This window comes from Malania oleifera, chromosome 1 (genome assembly GCF_029873635.1).
Source record: "Malania oleifera isolate guangnan ecotype guangnan chromosome 1, ASM2987363v1, whole genome shotgun sequence".
Taxonomy (NCBI): Eukaryota; Viridiplantae; Streptophyta; class Magnoliopsida; order Santalales; family Ximeniaceae; genus Malania; species Malania oleifera.
The window spans coordinates 26059680-26087485 of record NC_080417.1 but is presented as its reverse complement, the minus strand read 5'-3'; the positions used below and the strand labels follow the sequence as shown (position 1 = coordinate 26087485).

The 27806-nt window shown below is 36.1% G+C and overlaps 1 protein-coding gene across 8 annotated transcripts; it reads right to left on the bottom strand.

The window, feature by feature from the left end:
* LOC131146311 (thioredoxin-like protein HCF164, chloroplastic) lies at positions 1–27806 on the bottom strand. 8 transcript variants are annotated; one of them, XM_058095898.1, is made up of 6 exons: positions 27543–27745; positions 27392–27459; positions 25739–25918; positions 1447–1665; positions 721–824; positions 1–622 (listed from the first exon to the last, which is right to left on the bottom strand). In XM_058095898.1, exons 3-6 carry the CDS (start codon positions 25916–25918, stop codon positions 340–342), a joined length of 786 nt encoding a protein of 261 aa, XP_057951881.1. In that variant the 5' UTR covers positions 27392–27459; positions 27543–27745; the 3' UTR covers positions 1–339. The 8 variants fall into 8 exon arrangements, with proteins under 8 accessions (XP_057951881.1, XP_057951849.1, XP_057951857.1 ...); XM_058095866.1 differs by having other exon boundaries at positions 27562–27719; XM_058095874.1 differs by lacking the exon at positions 27392–27459 and having other exon boundaries at positions 27562–27806.

The window sequence follows — 27806 nt, the reverse complement described above, 5'->3', positions numbered from 1 at the left end:
TAGCTTAGAGTTTCTGATATTTTTATTATTCAACTTTTCATCATAAGAGAATGCATGCAAATGTGAAGTGTTTGTGAGGAGCTAGTAAATAAGGAAGAGTCTAGGCATAAAAATATTAACAATTCCATGCCTTTGGAGTAACTAGTCAAACGCAGCTTACATTTGAATGCTGCTTCAAAATGAAAGCAACCGCCCAGTAAATTCCAAAATGACATCTTCTGCACTTATCTGACCTCTTTTCCATTTAAATATAGAGTATGGTAACAAGAATGAGGGGAATGGAGTGCCTGGTTTTTGTACTAACAGTGACAATTTGATGGGCATGTTTCTCAAAGGTGTCTAACCATGACTTCTTGGATCAACAACCTGATGAACCTTCCTGGCTTCAGCACTTGAATACTGTCCCACAACACGAGCATGTGGTATGGAAGCTTCCCCACGGGCAAGGGCATCAACATTCTCAAGGAAATACTGCCTCGGAAACCTACCCACTACATTACCCTCCTCATTTCCTTCCATGTCCAGAAATGCAAAATGAGGGATACCCTCAACACCAAATTCATCAAGCTCTTGCTCCCACTTTGTGTTGTCAACATTCATCATAACGAAATTCACACGGTCCCTGAATACAAAAAGCATTATTGGCATTATACACTACTTAAAGAACATTAACATAACGACATATAACAACTTGACACGTAAGAATTTGAAGAGCATTACTTGTACTGCTCCTCGATTCTGTACACATCTGGAGCTAATTCACGACATACTTCACACCAATCTGCATAAAACTCCACAACAGTGGGCTTCCCATTTGAAAGAGCCTAAACAATCAGCCAGAAACAAAACAGAAAAAAAAACAAAATCATAATTGAGAAACAACAAAGACATGACCATATGATTCAATACTAAGGTGTTCATTTGTCATGCATTAGCTGCAAGATACTGGAAAGCACTCAAAGTTGATTTGTGACATCTGAAAGCGCAGAAAAATATTTTGCATATAAAAATAGGATGTTTAAAAAATTAGATGTAATAAAAAAATTGAAAATACTTTCAATCTAGTGCTGTAATCATTCACCTATCAAACAGTACGGAAACAGGAGAACATTCAGAAATTAAAATGGAAATTCTTTGCCTCCAATGAGAGAAAAAAAGCTTATCAACTGTTCTTTTAGGTACACCTTCTGTATTTAGAGGTCTAAGATTTTTTATTTTTATTTTTTAAATTGGATTTTCATCTAAAACATCGCCTGTGCACGTAATGGGCATCTACTAACCTATATCCACACCCAGGTGGATGTAATTTCAAGCTGTGGGAAGGATAAATAGAAGACAAACAGCTTCACAAGGTAATGCAGTGATTGAGAGGGTCCAAACACCTAAATCGTTTTATACAAGGATGGACAAAATTCAAGCTTTGGAAGGGATAAATAAAACACTAACCTCTTCATAAGGCAGTGCAGTGGCAGACAGATCCTTCAAAGAAATACCTAAATCTAGTCGTGTTGATAGGAATAATCCAACTGCTACAAGAACAGAAGCCACCGCTATCTGCTTATTGACAATTTTGTCTGGAAATTCAGGGAATTCAGTGCTTGTGGAGGAACCTGTAGCTTGTTTATCATTGCCATTGACTGAAATAGGATCCACAGGCTGCTTTTCCTGCATCAGATATTCATTGTTAGGCAGTTCAAATCAAATGACTGGATGAAGAAAACAAAAGAATTGCATACTGTCATTAGTTGTTTAGTATTACTAATATGTTGGTAACTAAGACTAAGAGTTGATGAGGATATTATGGTCATTGTGATGTAATTGATGGCCATACTATAAACAGAGGGTGATGATGTGGTTGATTATATCTAGACTTGTCTCACCTACCAACAAGACAAGGTGGAGCGGAAGAAGATTGCAGGGCTGCTGGAGCCCCTAACAGTGTCATCCACACTAGGAAAGTGTCATCCACACTGTGGGAAAGTGTCTCACTAGACTTCATCACCAACCTGCCCAAAGTGGGAGATGTGGGGTTTATACTTGTGGTTATAGACAAATTTTCTAACTATGGTACTTTTATACCCGCACCGAAGTACTGTTTAGAAAAGGAGACCGCACAATTGTTCTTCAAGAATATTGTGAAGTATTGGGGAGTTCCCCAAGATATCGTTAGTGACCGAGACTCAAGATTCATCGACAATTTTTGGACAAAACTTTTCAGAATCTTCGGTTCACAGATTGACATCTCTTCACGCTACAATCCACAAACAAACAGACAAACAGAGAGATTCAATGGGCTACTAGAAGAGTACTCGTGCCATTTCGTCAACGCCAATTAGAAGAATTGGGTGCAACTACTTGATGTGGCTCAATTTTGTTTCAACACCCAAAAGAGTTCAACAACCAACAAGAATACTTTTGAGCTTGTTACAAATCAGCAGTCATTGTTACCTCACACAGTAGACAAGTCGTATAGAGGAAAGAGTCCCAAAGCATACATCTTTGCCAAATAATGGAGACAGAATGCCGAGATCGCCCAAGCCTACCTAGAGAAAGCTTCAAAGCAAATGAAGAAGTGAGCAGATCAAGGGAGAAGACCGCAACACTTCAACGTAAGTGACTTGTTCTTATTAAGCTCAATCCTGAATAGATCAGGTCACTACAAGGATAAGATAGAAGACTACTTCGTAAATATAAAGGACCAGTCCCCATCTCGGCCAAAGTTGGGAAGGCCTCCTATAGAAATGACCCTCCGACTTGAATGAAAGTGCATCCCGTCTTTCACATCAGTTATCTCAAGCCATTCAACACCAAAACCAAAGATCCAAGAAGAAGTCAGTCAACCAGAGCAGAATTGAAGGCAGTGCAACTCGACAGATGAGAAGTAGAAGATATCCTTGCAAAAAGAAAGTTCACTTCCTCAAGAAAGACGCAGCAGGAGTTCTTAGTAAAGTGAAAGGCCTTGACGACGAAGAAATCAACTAGATTTTTGAAAAAGATAAGCAACCATTCATGGACAAATTTGAAGTGTACCTAGCGTCAATATCTACGAGGATGACGACCGCATAAATGGGAGAGCATCACGGGCCGAGCTTGTTCAGGGCATTATGTATGCTCGTGACTGCTTGTCTCGTGCATTTGAGATGAATTTCTATCATGTAAATACTAGTATAGGGTTATTTTTTAGAGATAGTTTTTCCCTAGGCTAAAAGGGGGGAGTATGACTCCTTGGTCATATTGATGTTTCCTAGTGTCAGAGTGAAGTTTTTCCCTAAGTTAAAAGAGGGAGTATGACTCCTCGGTCATATTGATGTTTCCTAGTATCAAAGTGAGAATAGCATAGAAAGCTTTTTAGGAGAGGGTGAGTGTTCATCAACTTGTAAAATTCACTAGCTATTGTAAACGAGTTTAGCCTACTAGTCTCTCTCGCTAGACACACATTGTTAACGGAGGTGTTGATTAATGAATTACGTTGCTTCAATGTTTATTGCTTGCATTCCATTTCTTTCATAACTTACTTATTCTTTCCGCTTATATTTGCTTGAATGACAATGAAAATGTTATGTTGGTGAGTTGTGGTAAACGCTAGGCTAGCTAATTAAACAAAAGTGCTTTAACTAGTACCGCATGGTCCTTTTACAAAGGTGTGAAATATTTGGCCCGTGTCAATGTGCCCTAGCCTCTCTCCCTTCCTCTTCTTGTTTTTTTTTCCTCTTAACTCTCTTTTTTCTCTAGGATTTTAAGCCTTTACTTATGAACACCCCCCCCCCCCCCCCCCCCCCTCTTCTGCTTGCAAGACTTGCGCGCAAAATTTTGAAACAAATCTAGAAATTGGGAGCCCTTACATGCCTGTAACAAGACCCCTATGCAAAAGTGAGTGGATTAGGAGCCATTACATGCCTAAGGCAAGACTTGTGTGCAAAAATCTGGAATAAATCTGTAAATCAGGAGTCATTACATGCCTGAAGCAAGATCCGTGTGCAAAAGTACAAATTAGAAGCCATTACATGCTTAATTGCAAAATCTGCGTGCAAAAATTGGAATAAAATCTGAAAATTGAGAGCCATTACATGCCTAAAGCAAGACATGTGTGCAAAAGTGTGTGAGTCAAGAGTCATTACATGCTTAATTGCATGACCTACATGCAAAAATCAAAAATAAATCTGAAAATCGGGAGCCACTACAAGCCTAAAGCAAGACATGTGTACAAAAGTGTGTGAATCAGGAACCATTACAAGCTTAATTGCAAAAGTTACGTGCAAAAATCTGGAATAAATCTAGAAATTGGGAGTCATTACATGCCTGAAGCAAGACTAGTGTGCAAAAGTGTGTGAATAAGGAGTCATTACATGCTTAATTACAAGATCTGCGTGCAAAAAAAATGGAATAAATTGAACAATTGGGAGCCATTACATGCTTGAAGCAAGACCCGTGTGCAAAAGTAGGTGGATCAGAAGTCATTACATATTTAATTGCAAGACCTCCGTGCAAAAATCTGGAATAAATTTGAAAATCGAGATCCATTACAAGCCTGAAGCAAGACCTATGTACAAAAGTGTGGATCAAGAATCATTAAATGCTTAATTGCAAGACCTGTGTGAAAAATCCGAAATAAATTTGAAAATCGGGAGTCATTACATGCCTGAACCAAGACCTGCATGCAAGTGTATGGATCAGGAGCCATTACATGCTTCATTGCAAGACCTGCGTACACAAATTTGGAATAAACCCGAAAATCAAGTCATTACATGCCTGAAGCAAGATCCGTGTGCAAATGTGTATGTGACAACATAAGAAGTGGAGTGAAAAGAATTGTGAAGGGCTAGGAAACATCAAATTGTCTTGTCCTCAAAGATTTGACAACCTCAAACTGGCTTGTCTTTAAGAAGACACAATTGCTTTCAGGGTTTTGGTGACTTTGAATTATAAAAGGGAAGAGGATGAAGCTCTAGGATTAGAAATGTCCTTCCTAAAATAGGAACAATAATGGACTTCAAGGTTTTGAAGATTCTTGACTTTGTCTATTTGAAAGAGACGAGACTTTGGAGATTTAACTAGCTTTTTTATGCAAGATAGAGGGATAGACCTCAAAGAATTGATGATTCTGACCTAACTTTCATATTAAAAAGGAGATAGACCTCAAAAATTGGATGACTCTGAATTGTCTTGCCCAAGAAAAGAAAGATAAAGAAAAGACCTCAGAGATTGGACTTCAAACTAACTTTCCTATCAAAGACGGACATTTGATGATTTTGAATTGAATTTCCAATGAAAGAGGAAGAAAAGAACATAGAGGCTTGAAGATTCTGAACTTCTGATGACCTAAAATTGACCTATCCTAAAAGGAAGGTGACATACATTAGGGATTGGAGGGCCCTAAATCATCTTGCCCCTAAAAGGAAAGACATCAAGGACTTGAAGATCTAGAGTTGACCCAAGAGAGTTATCAACCTTCCTTTCCTTTATTTTCTTTCTTGTTGCCTTGGATGTAAGCTTTATAATAAGAAAAATAAAAATAGGGTAAAATTGAAAAAAAGGGGGAATGAGTGGTAATATCTCATGTTGAAAGTAAAGAGGGATATCTATTGTTTTATTCAAATAATCATGCTCTGGCTTGGTTGATGATAAATACATAAGAATGCCTTTCACGGGTCTCTTGTCTTGCAGCCTTGGTATGTGTTTCTTATTAGTTATGTTTAAGGCCATTAAATGTGTGACTTCGAGAGTTGTGATTTGGTGTGATTTATTGGTTAAATAGCTTGTAATGGAAAAAATCTCGATTAGCTTTCTTTGAGAGCCTATTTAGCCGAATTGGTCTTTAGGGAGATAGTTGTCTCCATGTTTTTCCATTGTGACTTCTTAACCTAGCTTATGATGGGGTGAAAAAGGAGGATTCTTCCGTATGGTGATCTTCCCCTTCTCATCCATAGGCAAGGACGAGCACCCTCCCTTAAGCCCAATGAGTGAATGGGAACTAGTGCTTGCACCACGAGACTAAGGCACCAAGGGCAAATTTGGAATTCCCCTCCATCAAAATACTCTATTTTCAAGACCTCCTAGTTGTTTTTCCTTTTGGTCGATGATCAATTTAGCAACAATTTCAAAAATCTCCTCGTTTTTGTCACGTATTCATCTTCTAAAAGAAACTTCCTTTTATTTGAAATTTAAAAATCCCTTTCATAATGGTTGATTGCTAATCAAAGAGATCTAATCCTCATTTACAAACCCTGATTAAGAATCAAGAGATTTCCATATCTCTCATTATGGGTTGACTCCAAACATCATTCAAACCCTGAGTAACAATCAAGAAATTTTCAAATCTCTTAATTAAGAGTTGACTTTAATCATTTTCAAACCCTAATTGACAATCAAGAGATGTACAAATCTCTCATCAAGGGTTGACTCCAAACATCATTCAAACTCTGATTGACAATCAGGAGATTTTCAAATCTCTCATTTAAGGGTTGACTTCAATCAGTTCCAAACCCTAATTGACAATCAGGAGATTTCCAAATCTCTCATTAAGGGTTGACTCCAATCATCATTCAAACTCTAATTGACAATCAAGATATTTTCAAATCTCTCCTTTAAGGATTGACTTCAGTCATTTTCCAAACCTGATTGACAATCATAAGATTTCCAAATCTCTCGTTTAAGGGTAGACTTCAATCATTTTCAAACCCTAATTGACTATTAGGAGAACTCTCAAATACTCATTTAAGGGTTGACTTCAAAACCCCATTAATAACACTTTTCAAATCTATCAAGAAATAATTGACTTCAATTATCATTAAACATTGATTGGCACTCAGGGACTTTTTCAACTATCGCCTCATTAATTGATTGACCTTAATCAACACTAAACCTTGATTGCCAGTCAAAAGAATTTTCAAATCTCTTCTCCTTAATTGATTGACTTCAATCAACACTCAAATTTTGATTGCTAATCAAGAGATTTTTTTACTACCTCCTCATTAATTGATTGACTTCAATCACATTAAACCCTGACTATCAATCAAGAGACTTTTCAAACCTCTTATCGTTAAATGGTTGACTTCAACCCTCATTAAACCATAATGGTCAATCAGAAGATTTTCCAATCCCTTCCTGATTCAATGTTTGATTTCATTCAAGGATACAATCTTCATCTCCATTAAACTTTGATGTCAATTAGGAGATTTTCAACCCCATCAGCATTTAAACTCTTAAATTTCAATCATGGAGCTGAGACCACAATCTCCATTAATCCAAAACTCAAGCAATGACCCTAGGCATCTCATCCAGCCCCTAATTAAGATATTTTAATGTAGACTTCCCCCTAATCAAAACTTCCAAAGGAAAGGGTCATCTTTGAATTTGTTCATGGCAATCAATCAAAACTTTTTTCCATTATTTTCTCATTTTACCTTATGTTTCAAAAATTTAGGGTTACATGAGGCCAACCCCCTTTTCAAACAAGAGTATGTCAGGGTTTTCAACTTTGTTGTTCGGACTCTTAGACAGTGATGTTTCACTAAATGACCCAAAAGGGGAATCTTAGTTCTTTTCCTTTCTTTATCTCTAGTTAAGACACACAAACACACACACATCGGTAACCATTCTTAGAATGGGTGTTGATAGGGGTGTTGGTTAACTAATCTCCCTTAGAATGGTTGGTCCACTACCCCCCCTAAACACAAAAGTACTCCCGAACCCTTATTCACTATATCATAGATCCCTTGGAACTTTTTCCTTTATTTTTCCTATAAAAAAAATAATAAAGGTGGCGACTCTGCACTTTCAATCTTCATATTTTCTCAGAGTCTTATCTATCCTTGTTTGACTTTCTTGTTTTGGGGAATCGCCATGCAACGTCCTTTTCGTTGGCACCCCCAGATCATAATCTGATGTCGATACATACCATCAATGCAAGAGCTATGCACATACTATATAGTGCCTTAGACCATGATTTTTTTAACAAAATCACTATTTATGAGACGGCTAAGGATATTTGAAATGCTCTTGAAATGTTATATGATGATAGGCATGATGAAATTGCTAACTTATTTGCTCATCATTGTAACATAGCTAAAATGGAGGCAAGAGATAATGAACATGACAAAATTGAAGATCATTCTGACCTTGAAGATAGAGAACAAACTAGTGAGGATGAGGAGACAAGAGACAAGAAAAAAGATGAAACATCAACTCATTACCTCATAGTGATTGAAGATAAAGAAGAGGCAAAGGAGAAAGAGGAGGTAAATTTCTTTCAAAATGAGCAACCCTCCTATGATGAGTTGCACAATGATTTGTTTAAAATGCATAATGATCTTGAAAGCATTGATTTTAAATACAAATAGCTCAAGGGAAAAAAATCAAATTTTTTGTCAAATGAAAATGAAAATCAACTCTTGAAAAATGAAAATGAAACTTTGAAAGCTAAGATTATGTCAAGCTCACCTAAAAATGGGTTAAGATTAGAAAATGAATTTTTTTAAAAGAAAATTGAAAATCTCAACTATGTTTCTTCAAAAATTATTCAAGTAAAGGATAATTTTGACAAAGCATTAGCTAATAAAAAATGTCATTTTGACAAGCCTAAAAAGAGGCATTGCCCATACAAAAGAAATTCTTGTGTTAAAATGATATGGGGACCAAAAGGTTTAGGTTAATTTCACATGATAACATCCTTAAATTTGGAACTTAGTTGAATATGCTCTTCTTGAAAAATGAAACTTGGGTTTTTTCAAATCTTTTAGTTTTTTTCAAAACAAATTATTTTTGCCCAAGGTTTCATCTCAAATAAGGGATTAAAATTGTGTTTAAACTTGTATTCCCCTTAAAATGTTTGACTATATGCAAATATTTTGCTAATTTTTGAAATATAATTTTGTGATATGTTGATTTGTTTTGATTTTTTGCGAAAAAAGAATATATTTTTTTATGAGCATGATTTTTTGAAATTCTATTATGTTGAAATACTCATTGTGAAAACATAGCTAAATTTGGAGTGTATATGCATTGGTTTAGGGGCAGCATGTTTAGATTGAATATCATGTTGTATTTGGGCATACTGAAATATCTTTGTGAATGATTTTATGAATTTGAGACATTTCCGCGACCCCCCCCCCCCCACCCCCCAAAAAAAAACCTTCAGATATTTACTAAGGGGGAGCAAGCATAAGTAAAGGAAAATTCTTTTGAAAATCATAAGCATGATTTTGAATATTGCAATTCTTGAATGGTATGACTATTGTGAAAATTTGAAATCTCTGATAATCATGTTCTTGTTGAAATGAAAGTTCGCATGTTTTGAAACTATAACACCTTGGTTCAAACTTGAATTTAAATTGTGGACTACTTTGCAAAATCCATGACCCCCATCTTCTTTTTTGATATTGACAAAGGGGGAGAAATTTTTTTTCAAGTATGGAAAGTTTGTTTTTAAGTTAATTGGCATCAATTTTTCTTTTAAATGACATATAATTGAAAACAATTGGTATCAATTTCTTTATGACATGTGACCGTGCATTGATTTGGTATCATCTATTGTCATAATTTTTTACCATGCTAAATATTTTGTGTGGAGCACAATTGGTATATCTTTTAAGAAAGAATATGTTTTTGGACAAACTTAGTGCTTAAATGTTTAATCGTTAGCTTCACCTCCCTTATTTTGGTATTGATGATGTCAAATGGGGAGAGATAGGAAAAATAGGAACTTGTAGTTGATTTAATTGCTTTATATTTGTTCCTGTTTTTCTGAATAGTTTGTCATCATCAATAAAAGGGGAAATTATTAGCCCCACGATTTCATTAACCTGATTCTAATGATAACAAACTATTGTGGTCTAATGGCTTTGTGGTTAAAGTTATGTTCTATAAGATTAAAGCCACCGGAGTTGAAGAATTGAGAAAAGATGTTGAAGACTTTAATTAATTTATTAGTACTTCTATTCTCAGTACTAGTGCAATACTCCAGGTAATTGGTAATAGTGCAATACTCCAGATAGGAGAAATTGCCAGAAATGTGAAGATAAGGATGAATGGCAAAGAATATGAGGAGCAAATTCTAGGCCTAATTCCTGAATTACCAGATGATTTTCTTTTGGGAAGTAAGTTCCTTAAGAAATATCAACCATTTACGATATGATAGTCCAGTTTTCATCATATCCCAGGCCAAACTGATTGAACTAGCCAGTAGGGTCATATCAGGCACTTGTCCAGACACACGTGTCATACCCAGGCATTGCAGAACGGACAATTCGACAAGCCATATCAAGTTATCTTTAAAGCAGCTTTATTAAAGTTTGTTGTATTATTTATCTTTGCAGCAACTTTATTAAAGTATGATGTGTACTTGATGTATTAAAAAGTCAAGATTGGTAGGTTATATATTTACGTAGTGTTTTTTTTATGTCAGTTGTTTTATTAAAGTAAGATGTCAGTTGCTTTATTAAAGTAAAGCTGTCAGTTGCTTTTTTAAAAGTAAGTCTATCAATCAAGGAGAAAGCAAGTTGTGCTTATCCCTTGGAGTCTATTTAAAGGGATCTCCGACCCTTTGTTCGAGGAAGAAAAATTAAGACAGATTAATAAAAGTTTATTCAATCCAAAAGTTCTCTCTTGAAGTCTTTCTTTTAATTCAAGCACTATTGTGTGACGAATGAAGCTCTAAGGAAGCCCAAAGAAGCTCATTGAGGAGAGCGTTCATAAAGGTTCTGGTTAGAAACTGAGCATAATAGTGGAATTGAAAGGTTGCCTGATACAGCTTCGTACAGGTTTAAGAGAGATTGCCAAGATACAGGTAGTACGGGTAATAAGCTTTTATTAATTATTTCTTTTCCTTAATTTTTGAGTCCAGCAGGATTCGCTCCCACAGGCGAGGTTCCAATCTTAGTTTGGAGCATTTTTTTGACAGATAATTTCTTCCGCTCCCACGAGCGATGTTCCAATCTTAGGGGCTTCCATACTGGCTTTGCATCCCAAGATGAAACTTCAGGAAAACTTACTGTTTTCGAAAATTTTGATGGTCCTGCTACTTCAGTTCCACCTCTTGCAGATCCCTTACTAGTCTTTACTAGAATTTTTTCAGCACTGGCTAATTTCTTAGCCTTGAGGTCTTCTACCTCATTCAGCATATTATTGATTCTTTTCTGAATCTCTGAGACTTCATTATCTGTCCATTTTTCTCGATGTAGAACCTTATCCAGCTCATCCTGAGCTTTATGGATATCTTCTGGTATATCTTATAGGACTTTAGTTTTGTCTATATCTCTGAGGGCACTTTAAACTTCCTGATCCTGTGCTTCCTCATAGTCTCTAGGTGTATATCTTCCTGATATACTGCTTTTAGCTTCTTGAGTTCACTCAAGATCTACCATCCTATCTTCATAACTTCTCAATATTACTCTAATTTTACTCGTAACGGACTTTTTATCAGTCATTTTTGAAGATTAATGAGATCTTGGCTGTCTAATTCTGATCCTAAGGTTCTGTGGAGTTGCTCTAACTACCACTCACACTGCCTAATTCTAGATTGATAGAGACGAATATGCTCTTCAATCTCTGGTAGCTATGATTCAAGACCTGACTTAACTCTTTTTAAATCAACTGCTACAGGATCTAATTCAAAATTGACTCTAGAAGAAGGTAGTCTGAAAAAAATTTCTCCACACTTCTTCAATTAAGTTCTCTTAAAATCTTATATTAGACTTTTATAGAAGCCTTCTTATAAAAAAAGTGACCCTTTTTCTCTTTTATTGATCATAGAACCACAAGACGGCTCTGATACCAATTTCTCGCGAATCCTGCTGGACTCAAAAATTGAGGAAAACAAAAGAGGGGGAAGAAGACTTAATTAATAAAAGCTTATTACCTGTACTACCTGTATCTTGGCAATCTCTCTTAAACCTATACGAAGTTGTATCAGGCAACCTTTTAATTCCACTATTATGCTTGGTGTCTAACCGGAACCTCTATGAACGCTCTCCTCAATGAGCTTCTTTGGGCTTCCTTAGAGCTTCAACCGTCACACAATAGTGTTTGAATAAAAAGAATGATTTCAAGAGAGAACTTTTGGACTGAATAAACTTTTATTAATTTGTCTAAATTTTTCTTCCCCGACCAAAGGGTCGGAGATCCCTTTAAATAGACTCCAAGGGATAAGCACAACTTGCTTTCTCCTTGATTGACAGACTTACTTTTAAAAAAGCAACTGATAGCTTTACTTTAATAAAGCAACTGACATCTTTATTTTAATAAAGCAACTGACATAAAAAAAACACTACGTAGATATATAGCCTACCAATCTTGACTTTTTAATACATCAAGTACGCATCATACTTTAATAAAGTTGCTGCAAAGATAAATAATACAACAAACTTTAATAAAGCTGCTTTAAAGATAACTTGATATGGTTTGTCGAATTGTCCGTTCTGCAATGCTTGGGTATGACACGTGTCTGGACAAGTGCCTAATATGACCCTACTGACTAGTCCGATCAGTTTGGCCAGGGATATGATGAGCCAGGGATATGATGAAAATGGTTTTTAATCCTAAATTCAATTTGAGGTTGCATCCAAATGGTTTTTCTTTTTAAAAGAATCATTCCTCCTTTTCTAAACACTTGAGCCACCTATTTCAAATGTTCTAGATGATCCTTAATATTTTTACTAAATACAAAGAGTCTAAGACATCGTCAATATAAACTGCAACAAATCCAATCATTCCTTCAAAAGCCCGATCCATCCTTCTCTAGAAAATTCCTGGGGCGTTTTTTAATCCAAATGGCATAACTAGCCATTCGAAAAGCCTGATCGGCGTAGTGAAGGCTGTAAGAGCTACTGCTCTTTCTTTGACCTTTATCTGCCAATATCTTGATTTGAAATCGAATTTAAAATATACTGAGGGTTTCTCCCTTCTTATTTTATTTCTAAGAGATTCCTGATTAGGTAAATTATACCCATCATCTCTTGTTTCTCTATTCAGATCTCTATAATCAATAACCATCCTAGCTTTACCATGTACTTGCCCAGCATGATTTGGTACCATGAATGCAGCACTCCTGTGCTCACTCTTACTGTGCCTAATAAGTCCCAAATTCAATAATTTGGGAATTTGTTTCTCAAATTCCTTTATCATTTCATTTGGATAACTAATCCCTTTATTTATGATAATTGCATCGGGGTTTTTAAGCGCAACATCCGCTTCTGGCATGGCCTTCTGCCATAATGCTTATGGATTTTCTGACAATTGTCTAAAAGCATCTTCTTAACTTCTTCAAGACTACTTTCTTCTTCTGATTGATTTACCTTTAGGATACTTCCCGATACTAATTCCTTCCAGTTATCAAGCTTCTCTTGATAAGTAGATTTTACTTGTTCTTTGACTATCATATAATTCTTTATAATAGCACCTGAAGATTTTGGAATAAAATGATTATCTAGGATTATTCCTTCTGAAAATATAGTAAATGGTTGATATTTCTTAAGGAACTTACTTCCCAAAAGAAAATCATCTGGTAATTTAGGAATTAGGCCAAGAATTTGCTCCTCAAATTCTTTGCCATTCATCCTTATCTTCACATTTCTGGCAATTTCTCCTACCTGGAGTATTGCACCATTACCAATTATAACTCGAAGATTTTCTGATTCCCAATTCACTTCTGGAAATATGATTCGTGTGCAAGACCAAGTACATCCCGTATCGATAAGGGTTGCACATTCTACCTTACTGATAGAAATGTTTACAAGCATTGCCCATTCTTCGACTTTGGCACTCAAAATGGATGTTCCCATGTATGTTACTTGAGATTGATCTTCTTCCTCATCTGCGTAGATAGGGATTTTTATGGTTCTCTTACCAACTATCCTTCTACTTCTTGAGGATCTTAAGTTAGATGGTCCAGATTCTTTTGACCTGGCTTCTGAATTAACATCTTCCTCTTTAGATACACTCACTCTATTAGGAGTATAGTCACTTAGAGGTTCTGTTATGATTAATCTGTTTGCCTCTTGTCATACTGAGTCTGGCAATAGATTTTTCAATCTCTCTTCAGTTCTTGGGGTTACCCAAATCTACGGCCAACTTAGTGCGCTTGGATTTACAACTTCTGGCTGTAAACCTCTGATTGAGTTGGTTTGATTTGACTCGAAGAGTGGGGTAAATCTACTAACTCCCCTTCTGAGAGCTGGTTTCCCTGTGTTATAGAACTTCAAATATAATCTAACAATAAGTCTAATGCACCTCCTGTCTGGGCTACATTTTAACATATTTTTCCAGTCCCTTGTGTTGAATCTGATCCGCAAAGTCTTCTCCACACTTTTATCTTGTAGATCAACATGTAAATCTGGTATTACTTTTATCCAGGCTGCTCCTGAATGCAAGTTAGCCCTTGCTCCTCCTAGTAAGGACCTAACAAAATTACCGATACTTCCATCCATAACTGCAACAAGGATAGGAAGATCTTGTCCTTTTCTTACTAATGGATCTATCCCAAACTGGATGATTCCATATGGACATATCTAGCCTTTTTATCCATAGCTTTCTGAACTTCTTGTGTGGTTAGTAATGGAACTACGAACGTGCCTGCATCCGTGCTAGATACTTCTGCAATTACTTCTTTCTCGATAACCTTTACAGCTTCTTTGTAAGGTGTCCATGAGGTTTGGTATGCTTTAGCCCAACGGGCTCGAGGCATCCTCCATTCCTGACAATCCCTACTTTCTGAAGAAATTTCAGTTTCTGCAGTCTGCACTAGATCTTCTTCTTCTCCTGCTAGAGAAACTAATTTTGGTACTTTATCTACTGCTCTCATCATAACTAGTCTTAACTGACTCAGCTTGATATGATGAGGACATTCTTCTTCTGAATCTTCTTCTTTTTCTTCTAATTCAGAGTATTCTGAGAAAATAGAATATATGCTCTCATCATCAAAGTCTATTTCCTCTCCCCAAATTGGTTCATATAACAATTCTAAGGAATCTTCCATTAAAATCCTTTTCAGACTACCTTTCCTCTTTTCCGCCTCTGGACAAATATTAGCTTTATGGCCCTTCTTGCCAAAAAACCAACAACAATCACAACTTTCCAGTGATTTTCCTTGCGAACACTTAGGATATCGTCCATACTTTTTCTTGAACGATTCCTTGACATCTTCCCTAACCCTACTGGGTCTAGGATATCTTTCCCAAAAGAAAAGAAGTTTCAATGGAGCAGAATTAAATTACCCACTTCATGAAAAGGAATTATTAGCAATCCTTAAAGGAATTAGGGCTAATGAACTTTTTTTAGGTAAACCCTTCATCATTAGAACAGATAGTTCATATGTAAAGCACTTCATGGGAATTAAGTTAAAACGATGCACTCAAGCAAGATTGGTTAGATGGAGGAATGAATTATAATATTACTCCTTTAATGTAGAACAAATTAAAAGTAGAGATAAATATTATTGCTGATACTTTAACCAAATATTTGAATTCTTGCAGAACAAATGGCAAGCAGTAGCAGTAGCAGCCATTTGAAATGTGCACTTTGTCTTGCCCAGTTGCCAAATTCATTGATAAACAGAGACAGTTAACTTCCAACTCCATAAAGGGAAAAGGGAGTAGCAGAGGAAGAAATGTTTCTCAAAAAAGAGAACGTTCGGTTCCAGCTTTGGAACAGATCCAGGTGAAGAAAGGGAGTTCGTCTAGAAAAGATGAAAAACCCAGCGATAAAAGTCATATTCAATGCTTTATTTGCAGCCAATATGGGCACTACAGTACTCAATGTGTGTAGAATCCCAGAACCAGAAAGGTAAGAGGAGAATGCATGAAAGAAAAGCACAGAATTGACCAGGAAACTATCAACAAGAATGTTTCAAAATCTAGTAAGGATAGAAAAACAATTGAAGTTGAAACAGTCGAAGTTGATTTGGCTATCGAAGATTTTCTGGGAAGGACTCCAGAAATCTCCAAGGAAAAAAGAAATTTGCTAGAAGGGATAGTCAATAATCCAGCAATTCCAGAAAATACATATATTTCAGTTTGTCTAAGAGAAGTGGTCGAAATATTGGAAGAATTTGAAGCCATTATTTCAGAAAACTTCAAAATTGTGGACATAGAAGGTACAGCAGAACTTATCCATCAACAAATCAAGCTTAAAGTTGAAATGGATATTCAGTTGAAGAAATACAATTTCACTACCAGAGCGATAGTAAGTATTTCAGAAATCCAAAATTAAAACAGTTTTGGATAAGGAGTGGATTGTGTATTCCGAAATTACACATTCCCAGAAGTATAAACCCTGAGTTGCTAATTGCAGTGCAAAGGGCCTTAAGAATAGGACAAGTTCAATTTTTTGGATTCAGCAAAACAGGTCAATCTTCCTACCATCAGTGATAAAACATGTATTGAATTTCACTAATCCATGACGGTTATGGTGGATTGGATACATTGAACCCATTGAATTAAAAGTAGGAAAGGTTTTGTTTTGGAATCTGTTGCCAGAAGACTAGAAAGAAGGTCCCATATCAGACTTCCATGAAAAAAAACCAAACTGGGAGGATTTCCAGAGACATAGGAAATTCTATGAATTGGTTCAAAATCTTTGGGGAATTCATATCCTTGAAGCAAGAATGGCATTAAATTGCATTTTCTTTGCAGACCATGAAACTTTAATTTCTATTGAGGGGAAGTATCTCCAGCAATTTGAAGAAGCCAGTTTAGCAGAACTTGCAATTGAAGCAAAGAAAACGATCAATCAAATTAAGAATTGGGAGTGTCATCTTCCTTCATCTCAGGCTATGAAGAGTGATCTTCATATTGTACTAATAGAATTAGCAAGAAAAGAGCACGATGAAGAAATCATTGCAGCTTTGGAAGATCTCTGAAGGAGGACGAGATCTTGACAGGTGTACAGCTTAGATGATAATCCAGTTTTCATCATATCCCAGGCCAAATTGATCGAACTAGCCAGTAGGGTCATATCAAGCACTTGTCCAGACACATGTCATACCCAAGCATTACAGAACGGACAATTCAACAAGCCATATCAAGTCATCTTTAAAGCAGCTTTATTAAAGTTTGTTATATTATTTGTCTTTGCAGCAACTTTATTAAAGTATGATGTGTACTTAATATATTAAAAAGTCAAGATTGGTAGGCTATATATCTACGTAGTGCTTTTTTTATGTCAGTTGCTTTATTAAAATAAAGATGTCAGTTGCTTTATTAAAGTAAAGTTGTCAGTTGCGTTTTTAAAAGTAAGTCTGTCAATCTAGGAGAACGCAAGTTGTGCTTATCCCTTGGAGTCTATTTAAAGGGATCTCCAACCCTTTGGTCGGGGAAGAAAAATTAAGACAGATTAATAAAAGTTTATTCAGTCCAAAATTTCTCTCTTGAAATCATTCTTTTTATTCAAACACTATTGCGTGATGGTTGAAGCTCTAAGGAAGTCCAAAGAAGCTCATTGAAAAGAGCGTTCATAGAGGTTCTGGTTAGACACCAAGCATAATAGTGGAATTAAAAGGTTGTCTGATACAACTTCGTACAGGTTTAAGAGAAATTGCCAAGATACAGGTAGTACAGGTAATAAGCTTTTATTAATTAAATCTTCTTCCCCCTCTTTTGTTTTCCTCAATTTTTGAGTCCAGCAGGATTCGCAAGAAAGAAATTGGTATCAAAGCCTTGCTGTGGTTCTATGATCAGTAAAAGAGAAAAAGAAAAAGGGTCACTTTTTTATAAGAAGGCTTCTATAAAAGTCTAATATAAGATTTAATGAGAACTCAATTGAAGAAGTGTGGAGAGAAAAATTTTTCAGACTACCTTCTTCTAGAGTCAATTTTGAATTAGATCCTGTAGCAGTTGATTTAAAAAGAGTTAAGTCAGGTCTTGAATCACAGCTACCAGAGATTGAAGAGCAGATTCGTCTCTATCAATCTAAAATTAGGCAATGTGAGTGGCGGTTAGAGCAACTCCACAGAACCTTAGGATCAGAATTAGACAGCCAAGATCTCATTAATCTTCAAAAATGACTGATAAAAAGTCCGTTACGAGTAAAATTAGAGAAATATTGAGAAGTTGTGAAAATAGGATGGCAAATCTTAAGTGAACTCAAGAAGCTAGAAGCAGTATATCAGGAAGATATACACCTAGAGACTATGAGGAAGCACAGGAACAGGAAGTTCAAAGTGCCCTCAGAGATATATACGAAACTAAAGTCCTATCAGACATAACAGAAGATATCTAGAAAGCTTAGGATAAGCTAGATAAGGTTCTACATCGAGAAAAATGGACAGATAATGAAGTCTCAGAGATTCAGAAAAGAGTCAATAATAAGCTGAATGAGATAGAAGACCTCAAGGCTAAGAAATTAGCCAGTGCTGAAAAAATTCTAGCAAAGACTAGTAAGGGATCTGCAAGAGGTGGAACTGAAGTAGCATCAGGATTTTCGAAAACAGTAAGCTTTCCAAAAGTTTCATCTTGGGATGCAAAGCCAGTATGGCAGCCCTACGATTGGAACCTCACCCGTGGAAGCAAAAGAAATTATCTTTCAAAGAAATGCTCCAGACTACAGCAAAACAGCAGGAGTCTGTTTTGAATTATCCAGGAAGAATTTAGACCTAAGAAGAGTATTCCAGAAGGAGTACCACAGAATGAGACAATACTTAGATTAGACTATGAAAAGGATCCCGAAGTCGTGATTGATGATTGGGCTATGGATATTAGATACAATATCCTAAGTCATGGCGTTGAAACTTGGAATGTAGAACGAGCTTATAAGTTTGCAGTATCTACCCTGAGGGGAAATGCAAGAAATTTCTAGGAAATATTGCAGAGAAATTCAAATGTAAGTGCAATAATCCTGGACACTATTAAGACCCTAGATGAAGTAATCGCCGTTATAGCAGATTTTCTCAAACAGGAGTTTGTAAGATATTCGCTAGTGGATAGAGGAGACGAATTAGTAGAGAAAGCCAGAATGGCAATCACAAAAATTTAGATCTGTGATATGTGTCATTTTGAAGAATACCTTTGTGAGTTTCAACATTGGTATTATCAATTAGGCCCCCAGGGCCAAGCTTATGCCAAAGAAGTTTTTGTGCAGACACTACCAGGCAGTTGGCCAGCATTGGTAGCTCAAGTCGTAAAACAAAGACTAGAGAGAGATACAAAAGTATCAGATACTCTAGGAGTACAAGCAGAAACAGTAAGGCAGATGATAAGGCTTTACTGTATGCAGAGGCATGTCTTGCAGGACGTAAGAGGTATGTCATTCATGAATCCAGCATGCTGCCCTAAGACAAGTGGGGTTGCAAGCAGATATGGTTGTACCCAGAAGCCAATTAGGTGCTCAGAAATAGTAGAAACTAGTTGTGTAGGAGGTATGTGCCATAAAAAGATTAGATCCTCTAAGGTTAAAGGAAAAACCTGGCAAAGATTTGGAAAAAGGGAGAGCTCTAGAAAAGGGCAGAAAAATCCAGAAAAAAGATATCTTAGACTTAGTAGGGTTAGGGAAGTAATCGTTCAAGAAAAAGTATGGACGATATCCTAAGTGTCCGCAAGGAAAACCACTAGAAAGTCGTGATTGTTGTTGGTTTTGTGGCAAGGGTCATAAAGCTAATAATTGTCCAGATGCGGAAAAGAGGAAAGGTAGCCTTAAAAGGATTTTAATGGAAGATTCCTCAGAATTGTTATATGAACCAATTTGGAGAGAGGAAATAGACTCAAATGATGAGAGCATACATTCTATTTTCTCAGAATACTCTGAATTAGAAGAAGAAGAAGATTCAGAAGAAGAATCTCCTCATCATATCAAGCTGAGTCAGTTAAGACTAGCTATGATGAGAGCAGTAGATAAAGCACCAAAATTAGTTTCTTTAGCAGGAGAAGAAGAAGATCTAGTGCAGACTATAGAAACTGAAATTCCTTCAGAAAGTAGGGATTGTCAGAAATGGAGGATGTCTCGAGTCAGTTGGGCTGAAGCATACCAAACCTCATGGATACTTTACAAAGAAACTGTAAAGGTTATCGAGAAAGAAGTAACTGCAGAAGTATCCAGCACGAATGCAGGCACGTTCATAGTTCCATTACTAACCACACAAGAAGTTCAGAAAGCTATGAATAAAAAGGCAAGATATGTCCATTATGGAATTATCTAGGTTGGGATAGATCCATTACTAAGAAAGGGACAAGATCTTCCTATCCTTGTTGCAGTTATGGATGGAAGTATTGGTAATTTTGGTAGGTAGCAGCCTGGATAAAAGTAATACCAGATTTACATGTTGATCTTCATGATAAAAGTGTGAGAAGACTCTGCAGATCAGAGTCAACACAAGGGACTGGCAGAATATGTTAAAATGTAGCCCAGACAGGAGGTGCATTAGACTTATTGCTAAATTATATTTGAAGTTTTATAACACGAGGAAACCAGCTCTCATTTGTAATATACTTTATATTGTAAAATCATGATAAAATATATAGTACTAAAGGACAAAAACTGGAAAAATGAGAATGAAAAGTAGACCAAACCCCAGCCTTGTGCTAGAGGTAGTTGACCAGCCCCAAGGGGCGATTGACCGACTCAGGCAGAGGCTAAATATGGTCGATTGATCCCTAAATGTGGTCAACCGATCTAGAAGCAAGCAAGCTTACAATGGTATTCTTCTTGTCTCTAATGGTTAATAAGCAATCAACTAGACCAATAAGCAGTTGACCAGTCTGACAAGCCAAAAGACTCCAACGAGCAGAAAATGGCTAGTTCTCATCCAAACTGTATATATATGCCCTCTTAAGCCTTGAGTGTAATGACCCGGAAAATTAAAACTATTAAAATAATTAAGAAGATAATAAATAAAATGAATAAATGGATAATAAGGAAAAGGAAAAAGGGAAATAGAAAAAAAGGGAAAGAAATTTTAAAAGGGTAACAAGCAGGTGCTCATCAATGAGCAAGATTTCCTCGTTGACGAGAGATCTTGTGAGCCTCGTCGCCGAGTGTGCATGTCTCGTCAACGAGGATTAACCGAGAGGGTTTGAGATGTTCTGAAACTCGTCGATGAGCTCACGGCCTTGTCGATGAGTATTCTCCGTGGTTCGTCGACGAGTCCTGTCTTATCGTCGACGAGTCCACGTGGCCAAGTCGAGTATAAGAAGGTTTGGTGAAGCTTCCACGCGAAGGAAACTTATTTTCCTTCGTTTCTGCTTCCACGCGAAGGAAACTTATTTTCTTTCGTTTCTTTCTTTCTCTAAAAGTTCCTCTGCCTTCTCTCTAACTTTCTGGCCCGGATTCATCTCAAATCGATGATCTGAGGCCACTACGGTGTTCTAGGGAAGATTCTCTACACATCTAGCAAATCAGTTTTCTAAACTGGGCTTTTTGGGAAAAGTTCCTAAGCTAAGGTAAAGGTTAAGATTCTTAGTTTGGATTTATTAAGGGTTTATTTAAGGTTTATAAATTGAGAAATTGCTAAAATAGTAGATTATTTGGGGAACTCATTAAACTAGGGCTTTTGAACTAGCGTCCGAGTGAGCATCACAGGCATCAGTTTGGGATACCTGTTGGTGTAGTTCAAGGATTCAGGTAGGGGGAAATATATATATATATATATATATATATATATATTAAATCAGGTTTTCATGAATTAAATGAAAATGGATTATGAGATATATATATATATATATATATGTATATACGTTTTCATGTGGGTATAAAATGTCAACCGTTTAAATTATGTTTTCTGAACTTAAGGCTGCTTATTTAGCTATGTATATGTGAAAATGAACTGATGAAAGTGGAAAATATTTTCAAGATAATTATGTAAGAAATGAAGGTATATTTTCAGTATATAAATGTTAAATGTTGGTTGACTTATTTGACAGGCAATGTATGAATTCTACTACAAAATTGTGTGGCATGAGCGGATAGTAATGCAGTGTAAACTTATGTTACATGTATGAGATGCAGGCTATGTAAGAAATGCATTGATAATGAAATGTTATAAGGATTATGTTGCTTGTATTTGATAATGCAACCATGTATACAATGACAGCTAAAAGGAGCTGTGTTAGCAGATTTAGCGCATATATATGTGGACTAACTGATGTACAGCTAAAAGGAGCTGTAGTACGAATGAATGAAATGGAAATGAAATGAAATGAAAATATGAATGAAATGAATATGAAATATGAAATGTGAACGATGTAAAAGGTGAAGGGTTACGTAAAGTGAAATGCTGTGAAATGCTAAAGTTATGAACATGAATAGATTTGGATGGTTGAATAACAACAGACAGAATAATGTATTAGGTTATTATCAGTATTTATGCTAGTAGAACATGTTATGTTAAGGCGGGACAAACTCTTCGCCTGAGGGCTTGCTGAGAAAGGCGAGTGTGTTAGTAGTATCAGATGTAGCAGTAGGCTGCATAACGCACTAGGGCAGAGGGAAACTATTTGTATGGGCGGGTAGATTTCCCTATTCTTAGGGGACTTCGCTGGTAAACTTTTGTATGAACTATGTGAGTACGAGATTTATCTAACACTTGAGGGCTTACTGAGTAAGGTGAGTGCCCTGGTATGCTTCAGTTGCAACCTTTGGGTTGCTTAATGTATCAGAGCAAAGGGGTGCTACTTGTATGGGCAGGTAATCACCCCTATCCTTGAGTAGTCTCGTGGGTAAATACTTTGCATGTGCTTGAATAGGATCAAGAAATATTTTACAGAGTTTATGTTAATGGTTTGCAAATGATATAAATATGTTAATTGTAAATCTTATGTTGACCATACGCTGTTTTTAATATATTGTTTCTTCCCTTACTGAGAAGTGTCTCACCCGAATACGAATTTATCTTTTTCAGGACCGCCACGAGATTGAGCTTAGAGGGCTCGAGGTCGATAGCATTTTTGGTTTATATAAAGAGAAAAGGGTATAAACATTTTGATGATATTTTGAGATGTATATAAGTTATGTTTTATGTTTTAAGTCTTCTGAGATATGGATGGTTGTGGAACATACTGATGTTTGTGAATACTGAATGTTTTTGGGAATATGTGTATATATTAGAATACAGGTAATGAATGGTTATTATGGATTATGGATAGAAATAGTAAACTCTGGTATTTTTTTTATGATTGAGGATCATAGTTATGTTTTCCGCTGCGTACATGGTATTTATTTATGGATTATCAGGATTTTCAGGAATAACGCACCGGACCGGGTTTTAGGGTTCGGGGCGTTACATTGAGAATATTAGAGAACTGATAGACATTGAACTACCAAGTGCTATAGCCTCAAATTCTCTCTTAATCTCTCCTTGTGTTTTATTTGCTTACTTTTAAGGGAACACCAAAACTCTTTAGCCTTATATTTTTTTATCTCTTAAGATTTTTTTCTTGAGCTTTAAGTTGTAAATCTTTCCATGTGAGGATATTTGATTTGTAATCTTTCTTGCAAGTTGGTGTCCTTGCCTCCGTCAAAGCAAGGTGTTTTGATTTCCTTGTCTCTGTGAAAAACAAGGGGTGTAATTAGTTTCCTTGCCACTAAGAAAGCAAAGGGATTTAGTGGAACCTGAAAGAGTGGATGTAGGCGGAGATATCGGAATCACTATAAAAGCATTTGCATTTCTCTATCCCTTTTTTTCTTTGATTTTATTATTTCATTCTGCGATTCGCTTGTTTATTTTAGTTGTCTTAAATTTTGTATCAAACACTTTAATTTTCATTAAACCCAATTCACCCCCCCCTCTTGGGTTGCCAGGTCATCGCAGATTGCCTCCAATGCAGTCTTCCATTACAGGGAGGCATATTGAAGTCGTCATTTCGTATGAGAGAAACTTGTGCATAAGCTCGTTGAGGCCACTTATTTGAAGTTCAAACACCAATCTGTTCACTTAAGCTTTAGGAGTGCTCAGGTTAAATTGATTCACAATCTAGGAGCAAATGATATCAATGCTCCAACTTGAGTAGAAATGTTATTTGTTATTTAATATTATTTATGTTAGTAACTAAGAGTTAGTAAGGATATTATGGTCATTATGATGTATTTGGCTACGTTAAAAGCTTGACATACATTGTTGGTCCACAACCTAACAGCTTAAGCTTTTAGGTAAAATGGTAATCTAGCATGGTATCAAAGTTAATTAGTAGGAGGTATTGGGTTCTAGTCTTGTTGCCTGCATTTATTGTGTAATGTTTAAAAAAATTATTACATTCCCTGTAATAGGTGTTATCCGTCCTGTGTTTTTTCCTCCATGTGCTGGTGGGCTGCGCATGCGGGAGAGTGTTAAAGCTATACATTGTTGGCCCACAGCCTAACAACTTAAACTTTTAGGTGAAGTGGTAATCTGACAGGCTATATTATAAAGACTTAAATAGGGAGAGAGACCTATTGCTGTGATTATGTCTTCCAATTTACAATTAACACAACAGTTTAACATAATCATTATTAAAAAAAAATTGTTGACGAAAAAAAAAAGTTGATGAATGCCAAAACACTAATGGAGTTCAGTATAAAGACCATATGTAATATCATATTAAAAGAATAGGCAACTTCACTATGATACTAAAATATAAACTGTATCTAATTAGCACATTAACAATGCCAAAAATCTTCAAAGTCCCAGCAAAAAGTTTATGTTGCCCTTTTCCATCCAACAAAAGGGGAAAAAATAAAAAGTAAACTGTGAAAATTTCGGCTTATATGTGTCCTTAATTTCTAGCATTTCTGCCAATATCCATGTTTTGCAGAATGCATTTCTACATATCATAAATATCACTAGGTGTCGGAAGGAGAATTCTCAACATTTCAATAAAATGCAGCAGCAAGGGTTGATAAGTGGAAGGGAAAAAAACCTGACAAAGCCAATAGACTCAACCAGTAGAGAGGGTAATGTGAGAAACAAGAATATCACAGCATAATCTCATGGCCATTAATCACACTGTAACTTCATTAAATCATCTTCAAACAAGGGAGGTCAAGACACCTGAGACTAGAGGCTGACCTTTGTAATCGCACATGCACTGAGAGCCACATAAAAAGCTAGAACTGTTCCAACCAAATCTGTTATACCACAGAAGCCCAAGCACCACTTTTTTCGATTGTGATTTGACTGCTGGGCCTCCTTTGGACCGGCAGATTATTACCACACCTTCCCCAACAATAGGGTTGAGAGTATCATGTTTTGAGGGCCAAGCAAAAGTGTTATTGATTGATATACATATTTGAACTGCCACTCATAATCATAATCGAAGGCTTTTCTTGATAGCAAAGATCGAAATGTTAGAGAGATAGTTGGTGTAGACAAGAAAGGAGGAAAGTGGGAGGAAACAATATGTTTTTTCCCAGTGATGTGCTTGGAGATGTAGAAGTAGGTGAATAATGGTCATTATGTTAAACTAGCATCCAATCTCCCCTTATTCCCTCTTTCCCATGTGATAAAAATTGTACAGAATGGTTTTTGTGCATCCAAACACAAAATGGCACACTCTTACTTTCTTTGCTCCCACTTTTCTTTCCCACAATGCATAACCAAAATAGCATCAGGAATGCAGGAAAATGGAAGGAATATCTAAGCATTGCAGAGATATTATCGTCTAAGGGCTTTCAATTTGTTCCTTGGGCATTTTCTGCAACATGAACTAAAAAGAACCCTTCTAATAATTTGAATAGCCAGTCAGTGACCACACTAGCCTTAATAAAATTAAATATAACAGCACAAACCTGAAGAAATGAGAACACTCAAAATAAAAAATATGAGAGCTACAAAATAGAAGAGACACACCGCAGTAGAGGATCCAGTAGGATCAACGGGATCAGGGCTTGTTTGACAAGCTATGCTTCGAAATATGCGGCTTCGATCGTGCAATTTCACAAAGCCTTTAGAAAGTTGCCGGGATTGATGAGCATGGATGCATGGCGAGAATCTATGAAGACTTATGAGATTGGAAGCCGCAAAAGCCATCTGCATGTTGTGTTTTCAAAGGATGGCTGTATTGTTAGTTAGCAGCTAGTGCTAATAAGACAGTCTCAAAAGTATACATTTGTAAAGACAATCCTCCATGTTCGAACAGGGTGAGTTACATTGCAAGTTTCTACTGAAGTAATTCAGGTCTTTTTATTATTTTTGTATGGTAAAATACACCTGTCACCCCTAAAGTTTTGTCCAGGTTTTAGTGGGCTCTTTAGACTTTTAATTGTGCCAACATTTTCATTTGGATGAATTTATGTGAGAAGTTGCCAGTCACAAGAATTAAACCAATTCATTCAATCCACAAAAATTCCAAGATAGTTCAACCAACCTTCAAGCAAAGGGGCACAGCAAAAAGGAGAAAAAAATTCTGAAAGGGGATGAGAGAGGGAAAGGGATGATTCCTCAGCCTTAAAATGAAATTTTACTTCTTTAGGGCCCATTTGGTAATGTCACCGAGTTCATATTTCCACTTGGTTTTATTTCCAAACATTTTGATTTTCAAATTGTTTTGTATTTGAAATTACAGACGCAGGAAAGTGAGGAACATCTTCAATAACATCACATGTTTTGAATTTTTTTCTCAAAATAAAAACAGAAAAAGAAAATGTGTTCAATAATGCTTAAATAAGATAAAAATCAAAACTTAAATTGTCCATCATACATAATTATTTGAGGAGAACAGTGATTAGACAAAAAAAAATTCAAAAACTACAAATATAAATGCACACAGAAGTCACATTAGCCAATAACTCCAACAAGCACACATGATAAGGTGAGATACATAAATTCCTATCATCTTCCCAATCAAAGGATCAATGATGGTCCTCCAAGTGAAAAGAAATTACCTTAAAACAAACACCAAAAGAAACAAAATTCAAGGACTGATGATTGGCTCAATAATTTTTCCACCAGTTCCAAAAATAAAAATAAAAATAAAAATAATAAAAACAACAACAACAACAACAAAAGAAGATGAAATGCATACTTGTGGAACAACTTCCATCCTCTATCTAAGCTACCCAAAACTTCAACCACAATGGGAGGGAGGAAAAAAAAAACGCTCAGACACACAAACAAAAGAAATATAGAACTCCAAATATAGAAAGAGACTATCGCTAACTATAACATATTAGAAGTTCTCCACGATTTGTCAGTGAGAGTGTGTGTGTGTAAAGATCACATAACTTATGCCTAAAATTAGCAACTAACAAACCTTACGGTCTGATATTCTACAAAAATTGCAAGACTCGAACTCACTGTAGACATAAACTACAGCTAAACCTCATAACTGAAAACCAAATAGGTTTCAGGAACATGTCGAATTGAAGCTAAATCATATAACCAGTAGTCATTCAAATATAGACAATGAAAACGATATTAATAACATATAAACAAAGGATAACAATCACAATTTTTCTGCAACCGAGAAAAATCATTAACCGCAAGAAAAGCGAATTCAAACACCTTTTCCTGCAGGATTAACGCCTGCGCTACACTTGCATGTAATTGGTTTTACAGTGTGAAAGACCATCCTTCAACACAGAGAAAATATATGGATAGAGAAAATATTTGAAAAGAATATGAAGAATAAAAATCCAATAAAGTAGATAATTACTTCTATAAGAATGAGATACCAGTCTCAAATTACATCTACGTTGCCTTCAGGAATGAGGCATCTGCTTCAACCCGGAAGAGGAGGATGAAAAGGAAGACGGAGATGACATGTCTGACAGTTGAGTCCTCTCCGAAATGTGAAGAAGGGAGTTCTAAGAAGATAATGAAATTTGGGGGAAAAAAGCTATTAATTAATTAAAATCTAAATTTCTGTTTCTCTACCACTAATCTTATAATTAGTTTACTTTAGATGGATTATAGGAAC

What these genes read in the sequence shown, in the direction of transcription:
- LOC131146311 (XM_058095860.1), bottom strand. Translation starts at nt 25,924, where the DNA reads ATGCAGATGGCTTTTGCGGCTTCCAATCTCATAAGTCTTCATAGATTC. An exon ending in CTACTGGATCCTCTACTGCG is followed by an intron (nt 1,666 to 25,738) that starts GTGTGTCTCTTC and finishes TATCTGATGCAG; the next exon opens with GAAAAGCAGCCTGTGGATCC. An exon ending in CTGCACTGCCTTATGAAGAG is followed by an intron (nt 825 to 1,446) that starts GTTAGTGTTTTA and finishes CTGATTGTTTAG; the next exon opens with GCTCTTTCAAATGGGAAGCC.